Raw genomic sequence first — 18,373 nt, forward strand, 5'->3', positions numbered from 1 at the left:
AAAGTATTAAACTTTTTGATTAAATCAATCAATGATGAGAAGAAGAGTGAATCTTAGTTAAGGATAATAAATTTAGACCAAATGATAGATAGAATAGACAAAATGAAAGGCGTTGGTTAATATATTTGAATTGATTAAATGCTCATAAATGCAGCAACACAAATATGCAATCAATTTAAGTAAATGCGATCGGCGTAATCATACGAAGTTGCTACCCAATTATTGAATCTCTCGAAAAGCTTCTTTCCTCGGTAACAGAGTGGAAAGAGAAGAGATATGAGATGATTGAGGAATCTTTTGACCCTGTCAATGTAGAACAATGATATGTATTTTTGCACTCAGTGAATAAGGCCTTTCTAGTATATTCTCTCAGATAAATCTGTTACAAAGTGTTCTTTTGTCTCTTGCCCGGATCTCCTTTTTCTTTACTAACTCTTCCTATTTATAAGGGACAATCTCCCAAGAAATCCTAAAAAGTACATTAAAGAATATTCGAAAAGCATATTCTTACTGCCTCCCACTAAGTTTAAACAACCGTTGACATCTCGTCTCGACTGACCGCTCTTGATCGTCGTCCTTTATCACGACGACCATCAGACGTTGTGTCACGATAACCTCGTTCCTCGTCCTACTTGGTAACTGTCGTGGTTGCCAAATTTGGACTCATACAATAGTATGTATTTATCTTAATTGATTATTTAATTATAACAAACTATCACAATTTAATACATGCATTGTGCTTGTATGTGTTAGGCTGCCTACATACCTACATAAAATACCCTTGGTTTAGGGTGTAGTATTTTCTCGAACCTTAATTGATATAGATGTTTTGTTCATCAAACTGTCTTTTTATTGCATTGGATAAAAATTATACCATTGCTTTTAATGTGTAGGATAATTTAATTGCTTTCTCTATCAATTGTGTGTGATCCGAACCTAGGTGATTTATCCATGATCACGACGAAGCTTTGGTTGGAACTAAGTAGAGAGCTGATGTTAAAGAATAACATATGAGTTGTTGTGAGGGTTTCCAATTATTGGAACCCAAAGCTACCTAGTTCTCAAAATGCATCGTTGACACAAATAGAAGTGTCAGAAGTCTTTTCATATCCCTAATCTTATAGAATTTTTAAAATCAAATCATTTCGCGGACTAGTGAAACAAAAAACTACGAAGAGGAAATTCACATGGATTTTTGAAGGACCTGTTGTATTAGTATACAAATTTCATATGTTCTTGTACAGTCAAAGAGAATCGATTATGTAAAGACGAGATCGACAATTTATCTGTGTAAGATTGTCAATATTAGTATCATTATTGAAGTAATGCAAGATAACATATTTTCTATGACATATAAAAATATAAGTTTGGAGAAGTGTTACGCAATGTAGCAAAGAAGATCAATTTTTTCTTTTTTTTGGTTAATAGAAGAAATTTTTATTACTGCATGAAGAAATTAAGCAAACTCGCCTAGACTATTTCCAGTACGTATGTCTTTGTGTCCTTGGCTCTGTAGTTGTTCAATTAAACAACGTAAATTGGCCTAAAGTTTTTCTACTTTATAAAACCCCACCTCTCCATTGCTAATGACATTCCCTTAATGCCGAGAAGCTCCAACAAAAACTCCAATGAAGCCTTAGCATGGTGTTATCAAGCCAAGACCAAGAGGTCTCCAGTTCAAGTATCATCAATATGTACATTTATATAAATAAGTTATGTGTTCGTATTTTTCTTACTGGTGTGTGCTAAAAGATGTCAATTCTTTATTTATTTCTTTTCTTGGCATATTGTTGTAAACTGGCGTGCACATCCATACGTTACAACTAATAAAGGTCTTTACAGAAGAGAGAGCTGGAAATCAAGTCAATATATTGTAATAGCTTGAAATTCTTCACCTTTACACAGCAGTAAACAAAGCAGTAGATACTGCAACTATGAAATACTAGCAAATTTGAAATTCTTCACCTTTCCAGAAACCTTGTGCCGTAAGGCAATTTCATCCACCAATCAGCTGAAATGGTTTAATGCATACGCGGAAGGGACGGCCTAGAAATGCCATATGCCTATCCTAAAACTCACAAATTCATATTTACAAAAATATAGAATGAGGAGTAGACAATTATAAACCAAACAAAAGGAAAGACTAGTTAATATTGTACCAAGTGAAGTGCCCAAGGGAGAACCAGGCAACAAATTGGATTAGAGAACAGATGAATCAACAATCATGCATCTTGACCAGAAAAAGAAGCTGGAACTGGAAGAATAAAGAGCTGCAACTGTACAAATCTGGTCCTACTTCCTTAACTTCCAATTTATACTAAAAAGAATTTAACAAATATCTTGGAGACTTCAGTACCTTTACCAACTCATAGTAGAAATAGCTACATTCTCATAGACAAAGGTGACTACAACGTTGAGAGGTCGTGATTTAACTCCGTTGAATAGTTGTACTAGACCATGCAATAACTACGGCATGGTCTTTACTATAGCCATTACTACGGCATCTTTACTATAGTCATTCTTCCTACTGCTACGGCTCTAGGAGAGCATAGAAGGCAAATGCCTATTCCCCTCTCTCTAAAAAGCGTGTTCAGTAACTGCGGTGTAGGAGGCAGACCTTAGGTCTCATATAGTTGACAATTCTGCAGACTATTATCCAGCCATATTAGCTCCAAAGTACTCTGACACCTACGCATCAAAAGCAGCAAAGTTATAACTCATTAGCCCTTCTTTGCACTGTTTCCTGGAAAGGGGCTTAGGAGTACACTACCATGAAATGGAAATCATACCTAGAAAGACAGCTACGGGCTTGAGCTCTCCTCATCTGAACTAGAATCGCCCATATGTTGCTCCTGGATTGCAGGAAATAGTCGTTTACGTATGTCTGGCAAAGACTCAGGACAGGATTCTTGGGAAGGAGATGTTGCTACTGTCCCTTTTCTAGGAGTCTTTGCTGGAACTTTTGTTGAGTTTCTCACCACAGTACATGCCTTGTCCAGCATAATTAAGAAGTCACTAACAACCGAAAAGAGACGCAAGCCTTCATCCTTCCCTGCATTTCCATGGAAATAGTCTCCTGTGTTCTTAACCAAAGACATTATCCTCTTCTCTTCTTCTAGTATCCAAGTAATCTCCTGTTCCGCATGTTGGATAAAATTTGTGAGAGTATCACGGAACTTTCTGTCTTCCTCCAAACTTGTCATATCAGTGTCCAGAAACTCTTTAGTTTTCACTAGTGACTGACTAAGCTTGGTGACAGCTGCACTTAGGTTCTCGCCATCAATAAGTGATGCTTTTCTTACGTTCTCAAGCTCATTGCTTAAACCAGAAACCACCTGGAGACCAAGGCTACGATGATAATCTGCTGAATCCTGAGCACGAACCTCTACAAGATCTTCTGTCTTCTCATTGGACGTGCTTTGCTTCTCCCTTAATCTACGTGCAGCTCTTAATCCTTCAGATCGAATAATTTCCTGCACTACAAAGTTCAAGAGTGTGGTCTTGCCATCAGTTCCTTTCACATCTGATAGTTTCAAAAGTGTGTCAAGCTTGAATGCCTGTGCACCACCACGGAAGGTGCCATCGTTCATGCGGTTGCCAGTCTTAAGAACTGCTTCAAGAAGTTTCAGGAACAGTCTGCTGTTTCTCAGCTCCTTACATGCGACCTGCAAGTCACGATGATTTAATAAAAAGCCATCCCTGGTTCCCTATGTGCAGTTACAGAACAATAACAAGATAACATTCTAAAAGCTCTTCTATATAACCATGAAGTACAGAGAACAACAACAACTACTACTATGCCTCAAGCCCAAACAAGTTCGAGTTGGCAAGAGTTTATTGCCTTGGCATCACTTCCACATTAAGATACGAAGATCCGAGGGTAGAAAGATTTTAAAAAATCTTCTGGCACTACCAAAATCAGGTGATATTGTTAGTCCAACTGTTTAACGTTCAGCTACAGCATTTCACACACAGTGCAATGACCCCCTTTAACTGAAAATGCCTGTATGTTACTACAAAAAGTGAAAAACCGTGAACCGAAGAAGAAAACTCGGGTGAGTCCTATTAATTGTTTTATTGCTGTTGATTATAATTATAAGAAGAGATGGTGCCTTTCACTAAAAAAAAGTCTAATTTGTACATATTTTTTGCCAGTAATAATCTAAAAGAACGGTTGACTTCCTTTATTATTTTTTTGAGATGTTGAATTCCTTTACTAATTTTTTTTTATTCTTAGTTTTTTCAAGAAAGATGATATTCCAACATGCAGAGACAGACGATCTCTTAGAGATGAAAATACAAGATCAGTCACATGATATGTTTATATGTGTTGTTTTTTTGGTTTTCTTTTCTTTTTTTTCTCAGAGTTTATGTGGATGGTGTGTTTATAGTTGGCAAACCACCAAGCAGGAGAATCAACAGATAAAACCAGAGGCCACAGCAAACAACCAAGATATTTTTCACTCTGAACGCAACCATCAAATTGTAAGAAAATCAATATTTTACACTTTACCTCTAAGGTTGTGAAGGACTCTTTAATGGAAGAAACTTCTTCCTGAAGAGAACTCATGAGCAACAATGATTCCATCCGTTTGAAGGCAAATGGAACTGCAACCATGGACTTGAGAAAACGTTCAGCAGGACCAAGCTGAGAAATGTCTCCAGCAAACAATCTGAGTTTTAGTTCTTCATCTGTTGTTGGTGCCATCTTCAATAGAGTTCGTAGGAGTTCAGGAGGCAGCTCATTACCTGATAAGATACTTAAGTAATTAGAATTAAGCTTCAGAAACTTTCTTGATGAAAATAATACATCATTGAAAAATGCAAATAATTTGCAGTATCTAAGTTGAAGTACCAATCGAAATCAAGGTTTCACGACTTAAATATGAAATAGCAGTAAAGATCTATTGCGCTTGGCAAGGGACATGAAAATAAGAGACTTTTTGTTATCGTGAGACTTCAATATTTCCCTTGGGATTGTTTAAAACATCTGATTAAGCAGAGAATCAAATAAGTGCCAGACCAAATGTAAACGAATTAAGTAATACCATAGCTTTCAAATTAACTTCATGCTAGACAGCCATTACGGTGATTGGAGGGTTTCTAAGAAATACTTAAATCTTCACTCGCTGGTTAAAGTGCCAGACTAAGCAATGAAAGTTTATATTATATCAAAGTAATACCTAAATAAACTGTAGAAACTCTTCTCCTTTCTTGGGGGTAGTGGAGGGTGGTGGGGTGAGGGGGATTGGAGACATTGAAGAATGAGATGCTCTTTAAACTTTTCCATGTTTTATTTTACATGCGTGACTAGGACTTTCAATCCAATAATCCAGTTGTAATATGCTATCATTCACAGAATACATTTTCCTTCTTACTAGTCTTCTCATCCCTAAAAGTTTTCTGTGATTGCTATCCAGGTACTAGTTGGCATTTCGCAGCACGCATATGCATGTTGCGAAATGCCAACTAGTACCTAGATAGAAATGCGTGTTGTGAAATGCCAAATAGCACCTAGATAGCTCACAGAAAACTTTTTCTTAAAAAGTTATATTATTCGCGACACACATATAATGAAAATTTAAGATGGGGCTTTTCTTGCCTCCAAACACATTAATAAAAACAGGAGTTGTGGATATTAAGATGAATATTCAATTCAAATCCACGTTCACATTTCCATGAGAATGACATGATAAATGAAAATGCAACAAATTAAGTAAAAATATAAAATGGTTGAAACAAAGGTGCACTACTAGAAAGTTATGAGATATGAAGATACCTAACAAAGTGAGAGGCAAAATCTATAAAACGATGGTGAAGCAATGTTAAATTGGGGTGAATTTTGAGTTGCTAAGGTCCAACATATCCACAGTATGAATGTTGCAGAAATGCGGATGTCAAGATAGATATGCGATCATACAAGATTTGAAAAGATAAAAAATAAACACATCCGACAGAGGTTACAAGTAGCACATATAAAGGATAAACTGAGATAATGTCGCTTGAGATGGTTTAGCATCTCCTATATAGACGTCCAAATGTACCGTTTGCACGTCCAAATGTACCCTTAGCTAAGAATAGAACAAGATGAAGCAAAGGCTTCATATAGGCAATACCAACTAGTTAGGATGATGCTAAGTTATTGATGTTAAACTTACTTAAGCGAGGTGTGTGCCAAGAGTCTTTTAGTTTGGTTAGAGACTTATTTGTCAATGTAAGGATGAATGTGAGATGGACAGCCCTCTAGTGTTCGAGACCCAAAAATGCCCCTTAAGAATAATTATATAATATTGAATGAAATGTGACAAGTACAGTGGAACTGCTAAAGAGGATTCGTACAACCACCCTAACTACTTCCAATATCGTAGCACATTAGATTTAATTGATTGATTGAAACACCCACGAAGGATATAGTTTTCTAAAGGGTGGGGAGAAATTAATGTGTAGACTTTATTGCTCAAGCTCTTCCCTCTCTGTCCTAATACTTTACTCTTTAGTTTTAATCCAATGAGTAACACTCATGTCAAAGTCAAAAGGCTGAAAAAATATAAATGAAAATATTTTACTGAGGTGGCAATACTTCTACTTCAAGAACCTCCTACATTATACTCACACTCTTTACAGGGTGATAATGTACTACTAGTTCTATTTTCATAATAGCTACTACATCTTCAACGTCAAAGAGACTGGATATATATATATATATATATATATATATATATATATATATATATATATATATATATATATATATATAGAGAGAGAGAGAGAGAGAGAGAGAGAGAGAGAGATTTACCCTCATGGAGAGCATCATAAACTTCTTCTGTTGTCACATTTAAGGCTCTGAGAAGAATTGCTAGATTCTGTGATTTCTTAGCATCAATAATCTGAATATATTGTGGGGTTTGGTCAAAGGATGAGGAAGCTTTTCTTCGATCATCTTTTCCTTGGTCTACCGGTATATATCCGAATAAGGACTCCATCATCTCCTCATTAAACCTGTAATAAAATTCAGCAAGCAGAATTGTAAAGACTGAGACAGTTAAACTACTCTCGCAGGAACAAAGTGAATAGCAAGACCAGTGCAAAGCTTACTGGAATGAGCCGGCTTTTATTTCATGCCAAACCATAGAGTGATCAGGATTAGCAAGAACCTTGTCCCAGAAGAATGGCTTTAATTTTGCTTTCGGAGCATCAGATTCACCCAATGAGTCACTTTCCCCATCCCCAGAAGAACGTCCTCTCTGATGTGCTCCAAGAGGTAAAGGCTTCGCCATACCAGGTTTTGGTGGATTAGGAGGGCGAACAACTTTTGGAGGTGGAGGTGGTCTTGGAGCTGGTGGTTTAGGAGGAGGAGGTGGTGGTGGACTAGGTGGTGGAGGTGCAGATTTTCCTGGAGGAAGGGGTAATGATGCATGAGCATTTGCATTCATCTCAGGTTTTGACAGTTTCGACTCTGCTTCGAAAGAATTATGAGGATCAGCACTGGTTACAGCAGATGCACTCTTGACATTTAGAGAAGAACCTGACAACACAAATTATACAAATTACTGAAATGTAATGAAAAAGAGTGAGACAATGAGATAAACAGAAACCATCATGATAAGTAGCAGCAGATAAGACACCTGTCAGAGGAGGTTTTCCATCCCTTTGCCCATCGTTTGGAGTTATTTCTTTCTTTTTATTCTTAACACATAATATCAACAGAGCTAAAAGGGCAATTCCTGCAACAGAACATCCAGCCACCACAGCAATTAAATAATTTTGACTCTCCTGATTATTTCCAGGAGAATTTGGACCATTCTGTGGTTTATCTGGAGGTTGAACAGGCAAAGGTTTAGAAGAATTGGAGTGAATTTGAGGTTTTGGAGGCATTTCAGGAGGTTTTATAGCTGCAGAAGGAGGCTGCAAAATTGGAGGAGAGCTAGTGGGCACTTCAATAGAAGGAACTGGAGCATAAATTGGTGATACAGTTGCAGGGCCTGGAGACGGAGCGAGAGTTGGAGCTGTTGCAGGACCTGGAGACGGAGCAAGGGTTGGAACTGCTGCAGGACCTGGAGACGGAGCGAGAGTTGGAACTGGAGCATGATTTTTTGGCATGAATGGATACTTTCTTCCTCTGAGGTACCTCCTGGGAACACTGGACCATTGCGAGAAAAGCTCTTGGTACTTGCTAAACCAAGTACTGGATGCATCCTCACTATTAGAAACATGGACCTGAACATTTTTCCTTCTTAAGCACTGCAACAGAATCTGCTTCTCTTCGGGAGGCAAATCTTTAATAGCCTTCCGTAAGGTTCTTTTTTTCAAGAGAGCTATATCCTGTTTTAAGTAACTATAACTTCCTGTTGCTGCCTGTTGAATATAATATTCCAGAAATTTTGCAGCTTCTGTGCTCTCTTCCAACTCTTCCCTGCAGTGGATCCATACTTGCTCAGCCTGCATACAGACGATTTCATCAAGTTATAGTATCAAGGTAAGAATTAAGTTAGAGATATGAACTCTAAAGACTTAACATAACATTGTATTTTGTCTCACTATTATGCAACAAATGCTTCTCCATCTTGCATCTTTTGAAAACTTAGATCTGATGCCATTATATCCACAATGAATCAAAACAAACATCCAACAACTAAGATGAAACTTAGCCTATATAATTGACTGTCCAAATCAAGATACAGAGCACTGGCCTACAAAAGTGTGTTGAGTTATTTATTTCTTATCATTAATGGAAAAAGATTAAAGCAAGAAATTTCCACTGGATAAAAAGCAACAGCTTGGAAACACAGATGTACATGCTATGCCGGTTAGGGAAACAGAAAGCTAAACTCGAAATACATCTTTTGAACCTTGTAACAGCTTTCTTGCACAATGATCTTCAAAATGCTCATGTGAGAAATAACCTTTTGATATGACATAAATAAGATTAAAAGAATTAATTCAAAAGGTTACTGATCTCCTTAAACTAAGAAAAGCACCAGTATTTAAGTTCAGAGGTGGAAGCATAGAGATTCATCCTCGTTGTCTTTTGTTATTAATTTACAGATCCAATTCTTGTTTCCTATGAACCTCCACATCTCAGCCATTTTAACAATTAAAATACTTATTCTCTGAGTTTTTGGAAATGCAAAACTTTAGAAATTTTGGCATAGACACCTACCCATAATTATTGGTTGTGGAGAAGACCAAGGTAAATTGGTTAAATCCATCTCTTAATTAAAAACATAAATTCACTTAGATAATCCAAAATTTATTCTTATGAAAGTAATGCTACTTCAATTTCACCGAAATTACGAATACTCATCAGAATATAGTAGTACTTAGGTATCAGCAGATAAAAGCATAGGCAACATGCCTATAACAATCACAATAAGAACCATATCGTTGACATATACGTTAAGCAACTCACATCTAAAATAGTAAGTAATGCACACATTTTATGCATGCACATTGCATTAAAAAAAGGGCATCTCTCGCTATGCGCGGTCCGGGGAAGGACCGGACCACAAGGGTCTATTATACGCAGCCTTACATTTCTGCAAGAGTCTATTACCCTACATTTCTGGAAGAGGTTGTTTCTGCATCTATGCACATTGCATAAGTGCAAACATTAAATCTCCAGATGAATATGAGAGAAATGAAATCCATACCGTATCTTCGTCTATCACAGGATCATGCCAAAGACCTGCAATGTCTAAATTGTTTCCCAGAAACTTCCTATTCCCTTCTGAATTTCTTGCTGCCCAAACACAAATCAAAGCAACAAAACCAAATGCATAGGCAACCCTTCCCATTATAATATTGCTCATCCCATATTTTGGCCTTCTTTTAATTGTATTTGGCATGTATTCAGTTACTTTCAGGTATACCAAGAAACACCCGAAAAACCTTGGCCTTGTTGCTGGCTTTATTTCCAACCAGTTCAAAGAATTCCAAATACTTCACAGCTAAAAGGGAGAAATAAAATTACATACAAATGTATAGACAATATACATATATTAAATATATATGTTTCCAAGCTATGCAACAAGAAACCAGATGGATTGTGCCCCTATTTTGCATCCAACATTAAAACCTCCCAATAAAACAATGTCAAGATTCAATTTTTACACCTTCAATACATATGTATGCACATAAAAATTATATATTTAGCCTTCAAAATACAATGCAGAAGCAGAACCCACCACCCATTGGTTCCTTTGCGGACAAATACAAGAAAAACAGATAATTTAGCAAAGGTTTCAAGAAGGAGATGAATTCTATATATGATCAAGAATTCTATTGTAAAGGGTTTCCCTTGATTTTTTTAGAAAAAGCTCTCAGATTTTCAGACTTTTTTGAGTCAGATTCTGTGTTGGGATTTTTGTTTGTTGGAATATTTCATTTTTTTTCGGAGGCTAGAGAGTTGTGCGTGCGGAGATAATTTATATTTATAGGAAACGTGCAGAGAACAAAGTTAAGATGTGAGAGAGAGGGAGTTTAATTTTGGACCTTTTTTTCTCCTGAGCTATAAAGAAAAAAATTGTTCTCATAAAGATATTAATTGCAAAGAACAAATTAAGATGAGAAAGAGAAAATCTATTCTCTTAATTGTTTCAAAATACTTTATTAATATCTTAGTGTGGATTGTGGAGATTATATATACTTAATTAATAAAAATATAAATTTAAGTTGCATACACTAAGCCGGTGACAAATATTATTTGTATAGTTCACATTTGGTCTAAGGTTATTTATTTTACTTTTTTTTTCTTTCGAAAGAGAAATAAAGCAACAAAAAGAATTAGCTAGCAACCAAACCAGGGAAATGCTAGTAGCCACAAGCGCATGCCATTCAAAATAAGACTCCATATTAAACGCTTAATTGGCTAAACAATTAGCTATTGTATTAGCCTCCATGTAGATATGGGCGATAAAGACGAACGAATTTAATGACAAAATTATGGGGCACGTGAACCCATGGTCTCACCGCAAAATTAAATATTCTATGTGCATATTTTCTAAAATAGGTATAATCACCCATGCTCCAAGAAGGTTGAATAGCGCACTTGATCGAAGGTTAACTTATTTACTAAGAGGAATAGAGACCAATGCTCAATTGATACATTTTCTCCTCATTTTTTTTTAGTAGTTCACCCATGTGCTAGAAATCCTAAATACATTTTTTAGTTAAAATTATTTTAAAACGTTTGAAGAACCGTAACATAAAACGTTTGATCTCAAATAATTATTGTGCCATTCTTTGTTTGTTTGGGAAAAATAGTGGAATACTACTAGGAAAAACAATCTGAACCGAAATTATTTTGCAACAAACAAAGGAATCCATATCCAACTGGACAACCCAGTAATCCAAAATACCAAGAGTTATTAAGACATGAAAGTAAAAAAAGTGAAGGGAAGCAACATAAGAAATAAATATATGAGCAAAGAAACAAAAAATAGAGCTGTAATGTCATACAAGAACTCTAAAAGTTGCACTAACAGACATACGCAACATTATTCAGACTTTTGCTTGCCCCATTGGTGCAAGTTATTTACTACTAAGTTCTTAAAATAACAAATAATACAACTCCTGCTGCATAAGTTTGACACCAGGAACAGCTAACAACTTTCATCCCTTACTGAATTCCTACAGACAGAGAACAAAGATTTAGGAAATTCTTCTGTGTAATCTAATTCAGCAGAGTAACATGCAAGTGATTGAAAATAAAAATAGTGGTTCATTAATCATAATATGAAGGCATAAGATATAAGGGGTAACAACATGGCCAAGATAAGATAGGCGCCGGTTTATCTTCTACCCAGAGCATCAAAGTAATACTACTACATATTCATCAGGGGTAAGTAAATCTGTTGCTGCGATGAGTCTCGGGACGATAAAAACAGTACGTTGAAATCTCTAGAAGGGCCATTTCATACTAAATATTCCCCTAGAATCCCCTTTGTCTCGAGAGGCGGATCCAGAATTTTGATTCTGTAGGTTCAGCTTTTACGGTTCTTCGTATTGAACCTATTATATTTTTAAAGTTATGGATTCAGACCCACTATATGTTGCAATTTTAGTGAATTTTTACACTAAATTTATGTTCCGTGTCGAAAGTACTGGGTTCAGATGAACCTCATACTATAACACTACATACGCCTATGTTTGTCTCCCCTCAAGCTCACGTTATTTGCATAACCTGCCCTTTTTATGTTTTTTCTTTGATCAGTCGTAACCTGCCCCCTCTTTATGAGGCCAAAGTGTGCACCTACTGGATAACCTGCCACCAAAATTGGTTAACTTCGGCATTGGTAGAACTAATGCTGGAGCGACTTAAGCACTTAGGCATTATCGCTAACTGTATCAGATTGGATCACCGCCAATCAGGTGGTCAAACGACTTCCTGTGCCTCTTCAACAATTTTTGGGTGCGAGAGGCAAATATTCTTTTTCAAACATTTCATGTTTGCAATCTGAAAATAGTACCCTTTTCTACTTATCAGAGGTAGACAACTTGAGGAAATAGAAGCACAAAACACTCAAAAAAAATATGTACACGGAAGTTAGGTACCAATTAGGATTTGAAGATGAAGATCCATTAGCTGCAGCAGCTGTATCATCTGTGGTGACCGAAGCCATCTGGAAATTATAATGCTTCCAGTTATTTTCCATACAGAATTAGGGTGAAAGCATTCTTCCAGACACGATATAAGAAGAAATGGCAATTTAGTTCAGCTTAAAATTATTTTACCTCGACATTTTCATTTCTCTGGAGAACTTCACCACCCAAGAGTTTTGCCTGGTAAGAAGAATAGAAAACATGATCATGCTGGTCTACCTCCTAAATTAACCAGATGGTACATTTTTCTTGGGGTTGGTGGGGCCGCTTGATTTGTGGGGGGGGGGGGGGGGTAGGACAAGTTATGAATCGAGCTTAATTTTACTTCAGAGTCTCTGCCCCTAAAAATGTGCAGTAGAAGTAAAAATTTACATCGGGCTTGAGATATGCTCACTTTTACTTGTTGTATCCGTCCCATAGCACCCATAAGGAACTGCTGGCATGCAACAGCTTCGTGGACCGAGTTGATATACTCCACTTGCGGTTCATAATACCTGCCCAGTGCAAGGGAAAATATCACTATTCCTTACAGAAGAAGGAAATTTTTTCTCCAAAAGATTACAAGAGCTACATTCAGACAATAAAATTATCCCACCATTCCTAATAGAACATCCTAATAAAGATGCAGGAGAGAATAAGAAAAGACAGGAAGGAAAGAGAAAGTGAGGAACTCCTCTACCTTATATTCTCTCGTGCTTCACTTAGTCTTTGATTGAGCTTATTAAGCTTCTCCTCATGAGCCTAATATGGAAAGACATAAAAAATATATCGCATTATGAGCTTGCAGTAATAGCAAATATAAGTTTCTAACTATTGGCTGAAGGTGACCTCCTTTCTAAATATTAGCCTATTTGTAGTGACATATCCTTGGATTTAAACTATACAGAATCAACCAAAGCTCGGAGATCTTTGGTTCCTAGGTCTCGGGAAAGCTAAATCCTTATACCTGTTAAAAATAACAATTCCCAAAAATGATGTAAAACTTCTATTACCCTCACTTCCTTTTTTCCTGCAGGTTTTAGCTAAGTTAAATTCTTGTTTTTGCTGACTTTTCTGTAATGCGTAGTTAGTGGTTGGGATAACTGGTTCACCGCCAGACTGTCAGATAGAAACAAAAAGAACAATAATGTGAAGCATCACATCTTACCTCGGCGCTACAGCAAGTTGACCAATCATCAGCATGGGAAAATACCGAGCAAAAAGATAAAAACGATTAAAAGTAATGTAGAAAAATAAAAAGAAAAAAAGGAAAAAGAAAAAAAAAGAAGAGAGAAGTCATGTATCCACTCTCATGAACTAATAAATCTAATACATAAGGAAAACACCACCCTGGGGAATAAATGGAGTGCAAAAGGAGAATGACATACATAGCTATCTTTTCCACCATTTCTGATTCATATTTAAGCTGTGTGAGCCTCTGCGAAAAGTGCTGCAATGAATAAGGCATATTAAGGTCAGACAAAACTCCAAAGACTCGGCAGCAGAGGCTGGCGATCAGTATCAAATGTGTAAAACGTCGTACCTGTTCATTTGGAATGGGTCTTCAACAATCATGTGTATTGGGATAAGAACCAAAGGATAGTCAGTTATAAGGAATTGGCAAAGTCTAATTGATGGATTTAATATATGATATAAACGTACCGCCTGTGCAGTTCGCCAGGCCGGTTCACAACACGGAGCATGATATCCTCAACACTATACAACCAAAGAAAATCATTACATGATGTGTTTCAAAAAAATAGCTGAATATTGAAACAAAAAAGATCATTCTAGAAGTTTCATTCATAAGATTTTCTTATGAGGATATTCACCTTCCTCTGCTAGAATAGCTGGTCAATTGACCTGTTGGAGAAAACATTAAAAGAGCAACATCTGTGTCACATAAAACAGCCAACTCATTTGCCTTCTTAACAATGCTATCTTTGCGCTTTGAATAGGTTTGTTGGCGGGATGTCGAATTCTCAATTTTCTTCATCACAAGCTTATTGCGACCCATGAAAGGATGCAAACTAGAACTGGAAGTTAGATGAGTCGTTGTTCTTCGGCGAACTGAGAAATATATAGAACAACAGAAGAAGAAAAGGAAAAAAGTCAAAGCATTTATTGTGTTGACTTGCTAGTCAAATATGGTTATTGTAAGATGTGTTTCCAGATTTCATTAGCTACATTTAATAGAGAATCTAATATCGAATCACCAACAGCAAGATTTTGTGAAGAAAACATGTTTCAGTGGTAATCCTGTTCTTTATTGCCAAATCCCGAGTCAACACTGAAATTTCTGGTGCAGCTACATACAAAGCTAACAAACTGCAACCTTACAATTAATGAACAGAATTCTGTGGGCTGTAACCTGCCGAGTGGAAATTAGGGACTTTATTTTGTTCTTTTTCTCTATATAATGTTTTCTTCTTCTTTTTAGAAAAATGAATGAAATTAATAAAAATAATTTGTCTTCCCTGTTCTCAGTACTTATTTACTATCACTTAATTTCCCCACCTTATAAATCTGGAGAACGAATACTTACTCTGAAAAGAATTTATTTGCAGTCCTGCTAGCTTCTTAAATTATTAAACCCAGCATCTACGCAACTTAAGAAACCAACAGTTAGTACCATTCATCCGGCTGCATGCTAGACAACTATTCATTAGAACAGATATGACTGTATACTACGTTTGTGAACACTATAGTTCTTCAGTTGATCACCAGAATCCTAAAACGAAGCTTCCTTCTTTATTCTCCTTGCACTCCCCTATAGCCATGGACGTGATGCACGCGTGGTTTATACAATAGGAGACATGGACAATTAAAAGCCTACTTCTTGGAAACTCTCGAGCTTATTCTTGCAGGTAGTGATATTAGGCGAGTCCTATTTATTAGCATTCCTAGCATTTCAAAGGCCATATGATATAAGTTCAACATATAGGAGAATTTATATTTTGATATCTCAAGAGAAGTAACGGTGTATGTAAAGATACAATTAACTAGACAAAACTAAAATAATACATTGTTGAAACAAATTATCAAATCTCACTATAGAGTAAGCCTAATTCTTTTTAGCAGGCCTATAGCCTTGCACCATAAGAGAAACTAAGATTTACAATTAATGATGAAACACGACATGGTTAGAAGAAAAAATAAGTCATATCACTTGGCTGATTGACTTCCTTTCCTCTCGTCTATCAGCTTTACCCTTGACCTAACTATAAAATTTATGTTCACAGCTTCCGGGAAAAAAATCTGATATCCATATAATCGGTCCTTCATATTCCTATTCAAATTTGTAATGACCTCGCTAAGAACCAGAGAAATTAAACAACTAAAATAAGAAATTAAAGGAGAATTTGGGACAATTTTCTGTTTTATATATAAATGAAAAGAAGAAGTTGAACTACAATAGCCAAAATGAAATAACTATCTACTATAGTTGAACTCCATAGCTGGATGAGATCTGCAGAAGAAGGAAGGAGAAGAAGTCAGAGAGAGAAGAGAAGAGTAGAGGCAGAGATCGAGTGAGGAAAAGAGAAAGAGAGATGAATGACTTGGGAATCGTTGCCTTCCAATTTCTGTTGAGGGTAGTTATAACAACCTCAGCTGACGTGGCAAAATCCTAGCCCTTGTAGCTCATTTATTCGAAACTAATCCTAACCGTTAATTTGAAATTCTGTTTTTCCTCTTCTCTGATTCTGTTACTGCTTAGCCTAAGCTTCCTCTCATCGAACCCCGGTGGCAATACTAATCTTGTGATTAATATTGGATCATTACATACCCCACCTCTTCAAAGGATCCTTGTCCTCAAGGATTAGAGTCAAAGTCTGTAAATTTAGCTTTGAGGAACTGGTAATCCTCCCATGTGGCATCTTCTGGAGGTAGATTTGACCATTATACTATCACTCTAACCACAGCAGCATTGTTCCTCTTGATCCATTGCCTTTGCAGAATAGCAACTGGCTTTACCAAGAATTGACCATCCTCACCAGTGATAGGCAAAGTTGTCTGCACTACAACTCTATCACCTACCTTTTTCTTGAGAAGAGAAACATGAAACACAGGGTGGACCTTAGATTCAGGAGGTAGATCCAATTTGTAAGCCACATTACCAATTCTGGCCAGAACTTTATAGGGTCCATAATATTTAGAACTCAGCTTTAAGTTTCTTCTCAATGCAAGGGAAGTCTGCCTATAAGGTTGCAGTTTTAAATAGACCACATCCCCACTTGGAATTCTCTATCAGATCTTCTCTTATCAGCATAGTATTTCATTCTCTCCTGAGCCTTAGTGAGGTTGTCCTTCAACAGCTGTTGCATCTGCTGTCTTCTTGTTAGAATAGTCATGTAAATAGGAGTAAATAAATAACCCTAATCCAATATATATTAGGAGTAGGACATGTTATGTGTGTATATATATAGGGCTCATTGTAACATATGTTAATACATCAATAATATAATTTCTCCTGTGCTTTCTCACATGGTATCAGAGCTATCGTGAGATATCTATCGCTGTGCATAAATTCCAGCGACTCCGGGAAGAAAAAAAAAAAAAAAAACCTTTTTTTCCGGCAAAACAGCACTGTCCGCAAGAAAAAATCAATATCCGTCGGTGTTGTGCAAAAACCAACACCACCACGAGATAGATCAGCTTCCGGCGACCAAACCACAAAAATTTCTCCGGCAGAACCTCTCCCACGCGCCCTCACGCGCCGCCGGAAAATATTTTCCGGCGAGTCTCCGTCGTCACGCGCCGGCGCGTGAGGCCTCTTCCGGCCATTTTTTGGCCGAGCTTCTTCAGGACAGCCTGGTCGCACAGCAATTCCGACCCTACCCATCTTGTTTTCGTTTGATTCCGACCACTTTGAGTTTTTCCGGCGACTACACTGATTTTTCCGGCAGCTACAGTACTTTTCCGGCAAACACAGTGTTTTCTTCATCTGTTTCAGAGAATTTTCAGTTGATTCTTTTTGTTATTTGGTGATAATCCAACCATGTCTTTGGGAGTCGATGCTTTCGGGTCTAGAAACCCGGGTTCTGGCAGTTCCGGTGTTATGATTACCTCAGAACCTTTAATGGGAGGTTCAAACTACTTAGATTGGGCTTCATCTGTTGAGTTGTGGTGTAAAGGTCAAGGAGTTCAAGATCATTTAACAAAAAAGGCTAGCGAAGGTGATGAAAAGGCCAAAACACAGTGGGAGAAGGTCGATGCTCAGTTATGTAGTATCCTGTGGCGATCTATTGATTCCAAGTTGATGCCCTTGTTCCGTCCATTCCAGACATGTTATTTAGTTTGGGAAAAGGCTCGTAGTCTATACACTAATGACATATCTCGTTTCTATGATGTAATATCGCGAATGACAAGCTTGAAGAAACAGGAATTAGATATGTCTACTTACTTGGGACAAGTTCAGGCAGTCATGGAAGAATTTGAGACGTTGATGCCAGTTTCTGCCAGTATTGAAAAACAACAAGAGCAACGAAAGAAGATGTTTCTAGTTCTTACACTCAGCCGCTTCTGATCATATCTCTGGTAATAAATCACTTTTGTCAAATATTGCGTATTTACAGTCTCTTCCCACTGTTACTTTAGCCAATGGGTCTCAAACCAAAGCAAAAGGAGTTGGACAAGCGAATCCCCTACCCTCTGTCACTCTAGATTCCGTTCTCTATGTCCCTGGCTGTCCTTTTAATCTTGCATCTGTTAGTCGTTTGACTCGTGCCCTCCATTGTGGTATATATTTTATTGATGATTCTTTTATTATGCAGGACCGCAGTACAGGGCAGAT

The 18,373-nt window shown here is 37.0% G+C and overlaps 2 protein-coding genes across 2 annotated transcripts in view; both read right to left on the minus strand.

Annotated features, from left to right (window-relative positions):
* LOC109228725 (formin-like protein 3) lies at positions 2,212-10,444 on the minus strand. The gene is made up of 7 exons (XM_019393906.1): positions 9,651-10,444; positions 7,626-8,439; positions 7,096-7,525; positions 6,797-6,999; positions 4,514-4,749; positions 2,790-3,665; positions 2,212-2,688 (listed from the first exon to the last, which is right to left on the minus strand). The coding sequence occupies exons 1-6, from the start codon at positions 9,843-9,845 to the stop codon at positions 2,802-2,804; spliced, it is 2,742 nt and encodes a 913-aa protein (XP_019249451.1). The 5' UTR covers positions 9,846-10,444; the 3' UTR covers positions 2,212-2,688; positions 2,790-2,801.
* The window catches only part of LOC109228726 (agamous-like MADS-box protein AGL66), a 16,807-nt gene continuing 9,778 nt past the window's right edge, over positions 11,345-18,373 (minus strand). The window contains exons 2-11 of the mRNA XM_019393907.1: positions 14,412-14,649; positions 14,242-14,295; positions 14,123-14,141; positions 13,968-14,029; positions 13,748-13,754; positions 13,280-13,341; positions 12,995-13,094; positions 12,733-12,780; positions 12,553-12,620; positions 11,345-11,628 (exon numbers count right to left, since the gene is read on the minus strand). Coding sequence (XP_019249452.1) covers positions 11,601-11,628; positions 12,553-12,620; positions 12,733-12,780; positions 12,995-13,094; positions 13,280-13,341; positions 13,748-13,754; positions 13,968-14,029; positions 14,123-14,141; positions 14,242-14,295; positions 14,412-14,596 — 633 coding nt within the window. The 5' untranslated portion in view covers positions 14,597-14,649 and the 3' untranslated portion in view covers positions 11,345-11,600. The remainder of the gene's footprint in view (positions 11,629-12,552; positions 12,621-12,732; positions 12,781-12,994; positions 13,095-13,279; positions 13,342-13,747; positions 13,755-13,967; positions 14,030-14,122; positions 14,142-14,241; positions 14,296-14,411; positions 14,650-18,373) is intronic.

This window comes from Nicotiana attenuata, chromosome 7 (assembly GCF_001879085.1).
Source record: "Nicotiana attenuata strain UT chromosome 7, NIATTr2, whole genome shotgun sequence".
Taxonomy (NCBI): domain Eukaryota; kingdom Viridiplantae; phylum Streptophyta; class Magnoliopsida; order Solanales; family Solanaceae; genus Nicotiana; species Nicotiana attenuata.